Raw genomic sequence first — 8,685 nt, 5'->3', positions numbered from 1 at the left:
TTATAAACATATAAGAAACAGAGGATAGAGTTTAAATCTAAAATACCACTCCCAGAAATTTGTAGATATAAATTATAAATAAATACATACTTACGTATACACACAAAACACACACACACACACGCATATATACACATACATACATAAAGCACACACACACACACACACACACACACATATGTATATATAAATACACACACATATACACCTATAAATTTAAGACACGTTATATGGATTCAACTCATCCACTTGTACTCATAACAAAAGACCTCTATCATGTATCATACTACAAACTATATAGTATATAGGATACTGTACTAGTTAAAACTACTACTAAAAGATTATTTGCAAAAGCAGATATATAAGTTATTTTATTATTATCAAATATGATGAAATAAATTATATTGTCATGCTTTAAGTTAAGGAAGATTTGTTGTGATATGTGGATTTTCCAACTGTTACATAAATTTCATTACACTATTTCTCTTGGCATTTATAATTTATATACATATATATATACCCCTACATACTTTGCTTTTCTATTTAAAATGTGGTACGTCTTCTATCGGTGCCATTTGAGGAACCTGTACTTTACGGGGATCTAAAGAAACCGAGAACGGTTGTCAAGTGGTGTGTTCGGGCTAAATTTGGCGATTTTTAGGGAGCAGCTTGATGTATTTGAACACTGTGAACGGTGTCGGATAGCATAAACATATAGGCGAAAAAAAGTTAGCAGACATGGTAAATTCGATGCAATCTGAATACTAGAAAAGAGTTATCTGAGTCACGGGGTATCAAAATACTGACACTGTTTCTACTGCTCCATGCTCTGTGGATATTGCAAAGACTGTAAGATGTGACTCAGACATCATGAAAACCAGGTTCTTTGAAACTATGATAGTCCTTCTGGTAGTGCAGTGAAGGTGATGCCATGCTGAACCAGGTTTTAGGCTCAGTTCAGACGGTTATGTAAAGCTGCCGGAGTTTGTGATCAAACTCTGACAGGAAAGGATGGCTACTAGCCCTAACTTTAAAAATTGTCAGAATTGATTGTCGAAAGATTTCTAGAATTTCACTAGCCTAAAATTTTGGCTTCCTAATTCCACCATTTGCAATTCCCTTGGATTACAATGTGTGGACTGTGGTCGAGAATGACATCAGTCACTCTGCCGGAAACAACAAAGCCAGGATCGAGGAATCTTTTGAAGATCTTCCCAGGGATACAATAAGGAACGCATGCACTAGGTTCCGGAATCGTTTGAGAGTGTGGTAGAAATTGGAGGCGGCTACATTGAGTAAACTGTTATTCCGTTGTTATAATTTTGCTGATAGTATTGGACGAGTTTTTCTTTTCGTTTTATGTAAACTATGAAATTCAGCCCAATCACTTTGCTTATTTGTGTGTATGTATATAATTTAGACGGGCTTTCAGACAATTTTCGTCAAGCAAATTCAACTTCAAATCTTTGATCGTTTCTTAGTGATAGCAGACGACACACATGTTCAAGGTGTTATACAATGAGACTGAAGCCAAAACACGTAGTTTCAAACTGAGTTTCTTAACCATGGTGATTACGTAGATGACAAATAACTAACCGTACTCTCACTCTCATAGATTAGACACAAACATATAAGAAATTATATTCCTCACGAGATCTGGTTCGTATTCATATCGATAACAAGGTAAACCTAACAGAATATTGAATAATATTCTATGATCACAATCGCATCTTAGAATCTGCGTCACAAATTATGCATATATCATCTAGTCAGCAACTGCAAACACCATGAAAATCTACAAATACACAGCTTGTAAACCTAATCACAAATCCAGGTAATTATTACCAAACAGTCTGTCCGAAGCTGCGTGGATCCAGAATTTACTAAGAAGCAAGAAGAAAAATCTCAACAGTCACACTAATTTAGAAATTGTAAATGTATTTTGTTTTTTTATTCCGAATCTCATTGTTTGGGACAGAAAAAATCACTAGACAGGAAGTCGACATGCCACCTGAGTAGATTAAATGCAACGTGACTTTGCGAGGTTTCAGATGCGATCTTTCGTTGCGTGTTCAGCGTAGACCTAGATTACGGACTAAGCTTGGCTTAGTTTGGTAGGTTTATGTCTGTATACGTATATATACGCATTTTTATATACACATATATCTACCAATTTATGTCGAACTCTGGCAGGCGCTTGATATATATACATATGTGTGTCTGTGTGAGTGAGAGAGAGAAAGGGTGTGCGTGCGTGCATGTGTGTGTGTGTGCGTGTGTGTGTGTGTGCTTGTGCGTGTGTGTGTGTGCTTGTGCGTGTGTGTGTGCGTGTCTGTATACGTGTATAACTGCTGTGGTCTTTCCAGGTTTTTTATGTATCAATCGCACATTAGTAGTCTCAATGTCACACTCACACACACCTATATGCACACGCACACATACAAAAATATATATACATATATATATATATACATCGATAGATACATAGATATACAGACATACAGGGCGTGCTTTCGTTCTCCTTCTCTCCCTCTCTCTCCACACTCTCTTTCTCTCTCTCTCCCGCTCTCTTTCACGCACCTACACATACCAGAAGAACAATACGCACAAACTCATGAAAATTCATACACACAGGTACACGTTTATACTATTTCATAGATATATATTTTCCACTCGAGGATATTGTTAGAACGTCTACATCAAATCCTCTGTGAGGTGTACGCATATAACATTCCTGAGACAGAAAATAAATAAAGGTGTACTCTTAGAGAGGTCACATCTGTGGCCCACCAATAACCTTGTGGTTACTTTTCCCCAGTCTTCCTTACGAAAACCATAGACTGGATTCTTAGACGAGGCGGCACGTTTTTTTATCTTTGAGCAAGTGACACTATCTCGTGTAGATCAATTTTGCTCAATGAATAAAGAGAACCAGCCGATTTCTGGTGCAGCCCTTCCTCCCTGCAGCTGTCTCGTCACTGATATTCAGCTCGTTACTTGGTACAATGGTCGACAGGGTGTGGAGACGTGCAAGCGACAGCACAGGAACCCAGAGCAATTACGAACGCATGGTACTCTTTGTGTTTTCAAATTTTTGACAGGTCAGCAATTTTAGGACGGAGTTAGTAAGTAAATTACATCGATCCCAGTGCTCAACAGGTATTTATTTTATCGACCCTGAAAGGAAGAAAAGCAAAGTAGACCTAGATGGCATTTCGACTCAGAACGTAAAGACGGACGAAATGCTGCTAAGCATTTTGTCCGGCATGCTAACGATTCTGCCAGCCCGCTGCTTCGAATGATGCTCTAATTACTAAGTCATAAAGCGGCGAGCTGGCAGAAACGTTAGCACGCCGGACGAAATGCTTAGTGGTATTTCGTCTGTCTTTACGTTCTGAGATTAAATTCCTCCGAGGTCGACTTTGCCTTTCACCCTTTCGGGGTCGATAAATTAAGTATCAGTTACGCACTGGGGTTGATGTAATCGACTTAATCCCTTTGTCTGTTCTTGTTTGTCCCCTCTATGTTTAACCCCTTGTGGGCAATAAGGAAATAAGAAAAGATAGCACGCCGGGCGAAATGCTTAGCAGTATTTCGTTTGTATTTACGTTCTGAGTTCAAATTCCGCCGAAGTCGACTTTGCTTTCATCCTTTCGGGGTCGATAAATTAAGTACCAGTGTTACATTAAGTACCAAACTGTTACATGTCCCAGAGCTTACATTTTATTGAGGTCTTCACTGGAGAATTCCAACTGAACTCCTTTTTATTATGAGTGGCTATGGCTTCGACCATATTGTTGGTTCTTATTTCTCAGTGCCAGTGGTCGTGCGAGCTGTCACACTGGCCGGTCTGGAACGATCACGGATGTGTTTCAAGGTGATGAAGTAGTCCTGCCTAAGCGTGGTCACCCGGGGGCGCCCTCTGCGGGTACGGTCTGCAGTACTGTTGGTGTTATTGTAAGATTGTTGCAGGTGATAACTGGTGTTAAGATTGACATTGTAAGTCTTCGCAACAACCTAGGCACGCTGCCCTGCTTGCATCGGCCGATATTAGCTTGTCCTCTCTTCGCTGCTGACAAACGGATAATACCTGATCCGTCCAAATTACAAATGATAGGAACGCCGTTCAAGCTGATTTTTATACCTATAACTTCCTCGAAATGCACGTGCATTACGGCTTTCATGGCAATTATTTGCAGCTGCTAACCACAGCCTTCAACGCAGCTGCGATTTGGCGTCTTGTTTCAGGGAAAGTTGAACAGACATAAATAGACAATCGAATCGAAAAGATCTTTCAAGATTGTGTCGTCAGCATGGCCGCCGCTCGATGGCTGAACCAAGTATAAGAATTAAGGAGTAATACACTTATTTTGGTACAAGGCGGGGTATTGCTTTCGGTTGCCATGATTTAGCTGAATCCTGATAAATCAATGTTTCATAACTTTAACGACCCTGGAAGAATGAAATGCACAGGATGACCAACAATGTTTGTTGTGAAGCAACACATAGAAGTGAATATATACTTTATCTGGTGAAGGATTATATTCCTTAATTGGATGCTTAATTAATTATTTGTTTTCTGTTATTTGGAGAAAAGAAATGAAGCGATTATTAATCTAGTCTCTTCAAAGAAATGGTGAATATATTAATGTCGCCAATAAACAGATACAGGAAGTTTATAAAAAAAAAAATCGATTTTGATATTTAACTAGAACACAATTCAACGATCACAGATTTGAGATCAAAAACATATGTGCTACGTAAGCTATAAAACAAACTCAGTATTTGTCTAGTACTTACTTTATCGATCTGGTAACCCTGAATATTAAACTACCCAAATTCAGGAAGTAGCACGTACAACTTTTATCGATCACTTTGAAAACTGCTCTCGTCTACTAGTTAAGTACTACCCTAAACTTAAGTAACCGATACATATTTTATGTTTCTGGGTAACTTGAAAGCTCATCCTAACCTCACTACTTCAATCGTACTTAATCCATAGGTATATGTATTCGGCGGATTTATCCCAAATTTACTATTGGTTTAGTACAAAATTTATTAATCAAAGAACTGAATGTTTAATCTAGCTTCAGTACGTACCTAGTATTGATTTTATCGCTTTCGGAATGCTTCAAAATATAGTTTAATGGAATTAAAAAGATACTAGTTAATTACTTATTATCTATAAGCTCCAGAGTACCATCTTACTGCTGTTACAAAGGTGTCTATGATCCGATGCGTATAGTAACTTTTTAATTTGAACAATAAACCTTTTAGCACGACAATTTCTCCAGATATGGTCCTTTGGTCTCTGATTATGGGCCCAAATCCTTCTCGGGCAAGGGACCATGAATTTATTTATTGCTTCCAATATTGGGATGACATATTTATTGTTTTAATGGTTGTGCATCGCAATGAAAGACGCTATCAGGCTACACACGGCTCCTGGCATTACGTAGTGGAATGAAGGAATAACATATTTCCATGCCTCGCAAGAAACAGAAGCACACTTGTATGAAGAAATTATTCAAGTCTTAGACTACCCACTTACATTCCTTCGCCATTTTACCATAAGGTGCAACCCTTGGTAATGGCCTTGATTGTTCAGCCTGAAAAGAGAACAAATGATATTTTAGTGTATCGGTATATGTATCTCGGGACATTTCCCTGCGAGGAACTATTATGATTAGACACCTGCAGCCGATACATACAAGCTGTTACGCGTAACAGCATTAACTAAACCTAAGCCTGATAATTAGAATATAATCAAGTAAAAACCTTCAGTCAGAAGTGCACTGATCAGTATCAAACTAAAGATACTACTACTACTACTACTACTACTACTACTACTACTACTACTACTACTACTACTACTACTACTATTGTTATTATTATTATTATTATTATTATTTGATTGAATTTGCACAGCTTCTAACGCTGGAGATGTATAACGGGGTCAACTGTTCACTACCAGTGAACTAAGGTAACACCCCTTTTTTTCGAGCACCATCTAGAGTATTGGAGCGGTTCCAAGCAGTGCTGTTTTCTGCAAGAGCTCCACTCTTATTGCAGCCCCTATTTGTTCCACGTACTTCTGAAGATTTTTGCTCGCTGTTTCCAGGGCTCCGACAATTATTGCTACTATTACCACATTTTTCAGCAACCACAACTGCTTAACCTCCCAAGCTAACCTGTTATATCTCTCGACTTTTCTTTCTTCCTTATCGCATACCTTGTGGTCAGCTATGTATCTTATATCTATAATCCATCGCTTGCTTTCACAATTAACACTATGTCTGGTATCTTATCTCTATCTCATGGTCGCACTGAATCATAAAATCGCAGAGGATCTAAGCATTATCATTTTCGATGATGCCTTCGGGTTTATGTTCGTACCAATTTTTTGCTCTGTCAAGTCTATACTTGTTGTAAAGTGTCCAATGGACAATCCTTGCTATATTTGACATTTCTTATATTCTTTCTGGGCTAGCGGCGTACATTGACAGATAATATGCCTTACGGTTTCACCATTTTGTCCACAAATTCTGAAGTAAAGACTTACTGACGTGCTGTCTATTCTGTATTCAATGTACTCTCTACATTATTATTATTATTATTATTATTATTATTATTATTATTATTATTATTATTATTATTATTATTATTATCGTTGATGTTTTTATTATTATTATTACTATTACTATTATTATTGTTATTATTATTATTATTATTATTATTATTTTTATTATTATTATTATTATTATTATTATTATTATTATTATTATTATTATTATTATTATTATTACTATTATTCCGAAGTAACCAACTGTAGGTAAAAATGCACCGGAGTCTTTAGTCATCTGTCAAGTCACAACTAGGACCTCAGACATATAATACCTTCCTTAAGATGTGCGCTGAGCCCAATAAGGCTGCTTTTTTGCACGACATAAATTTTGTTTGGGATTTCCAGTTGCTATAAGAAGTCTTGAAATTTCGATGGGATTGAGCCCAACGCTCCGATCACCACTGGTATCACTTTTACATTACCCTCTCGCATACTTGCCATTTCCAATTTCAATTTGGAGTACTTCGTAACATTTTCAACCTCTTTATTCACAACATTCATGTCATTTGGTATGGCGACATCAATGATCTGACAGTATTTGTCTCCCTATGCAATATGGCAAAATCCGGCCGACGTTATTCGATTACAGAATCCGTCTGAAAATCATAGTTCCAGAGTATCATTACTTTTCCATCCTCCTGCATAAATTTTCTTGGTACATGCTCATACCAGTTCTCTGTTACGTCATGAAAATACACACACTCTATCATGGCGACCTTTGTATTTTATTTGTGCAAGGTTCTCACATCCACTTACCAAGTGAGTCACATTTTCCACACTCTTTCCACAGAATCTGCATTTCATAAGTTTTATAGATGCTATACTTCACTGAACTGGTAGCGAGAGTCTGGTCTTGTGCAGCAATGATCAGGCTTTCGGTGGTACTCTTCAAATCACCTCGTATTATTATTATTATCATTATTATTATTATTATTGGCTTTTGTTTTGTATTTGTACAAGTTGGATCCAAGTCTCATCTAGACATCTCGAGAGACCACAAGTTTCAAATTCAAATTAGTGTTACGGCTGGGGTGTAATAGTTCTTTTTATTATTATTATTTTGCTCACAGTATTGTACGAGAGATTGTCTGAAAAAACAAGAAAAATTGAAGTTTGTTTTAAAAGTAATTTGATTATAAGATGATAGTGTGATCACAATTACAATTATTAGTGTTATTATTATTGACTGAGTCCGTAAAGTTCCAAACATGCTTGACAATGTGTCTTTGTTATATTTGTTGAAATTATTGAAATCCTTCCCGGTATAAATTTACTGTTCGCTCTTCAACGGTTAAAAATCTGCACAATTTAAAGCAATATCCGCCCACACAATCTGCCTCATGTTTTCTATGTTAGAAATCAATATTTGAATAAAATCAAGGGTTAAAGACTGCTAAAATCGATCTCATATCAGATAACTTGCCTCATATAATGCACATCGCGTCATTATGTTCACAGTTCAACACTTCCTCAAACGACATAGTAAGGAAATCATTGAAATAAGAATCGATCACATACTAATGATAGCGTTATCTTTACGGGAGACCGTGTGCCTTTACTTGTAATCAATATACATATTGATACATATACATCCAACGACATTTGGACCAGTTATAAATGGAGTGAGAAATGGCAGCAGACTTACACGGTTAACGGCAGATGCTTATCATGATTCATCGCGGCATTTGTTGCTCTTACTGATTATTGATACCAAACAGTATGTATAAATTAGTAAAACGCACCATGTGTGTCATATGCAAGCAAACATGCATGCGTAAATACATGCATGCATACGTGAACACATACATCATATATGTGTATGACTCTATATGTTTGGGTGATGAATGTATGTTTAGATCTCTCCCTCCTTACTGTATATATATATATATATATATATATATATAAATAAGCAACACGGATTTCAAAGGTAATTGCAGTACGCACGTTTCATGCTACTTCAATTTATTTAAGTAATGCGAGCATTACCGTAAATGCAATATGAAGATATTCGGGTGCCTACGCATAAGTACCATATTCAACCTTGAATCTATATCGAAACC

At 36.9% G+C, this 8,685-nt stretch overlaps 1 protein-coding gene across 1 annotated transcript in view; it reads right to left on the bottom strand.

The window, feature by feature from the left end:
- Window positions 1–8,685, bottom strand: part of LOC128250156 (probable serine/threonine-protein kinase clkA) — a gene marked incomplete at its 3' end in the record, with an annotated part of 265,160 nt that overhangs the window by 43,777 nt on the left and 212,698 nt on the right. The window contains 1 exon segment of the mRNA XM_052974897.1: window positions 6,696–6,805. Within this exon segment, the coding sequence (XP_052830857.1) occupies window positions 6,696–6,805 (110 nt within the window).

The sequence above is a fragment of the Octopus bimaculoides genome, chromosome 19 (assembly GCF_001194135.2).
Source record: "Octopus bimaculoides isolate UCB-OBI-ISO-001 chromosome 19, ASM119413v2, whole genome shotgun sequence".
Lineage (NCBI taxonomy): Eukaryota > Metazoa > Mollusca > Cephalopoda > Octopoda > Octopodidae > Octopus > Octopus bimaculoides.
This window is presented reverse-complemented; position numbering and strand designations above follow the sequence as displayed.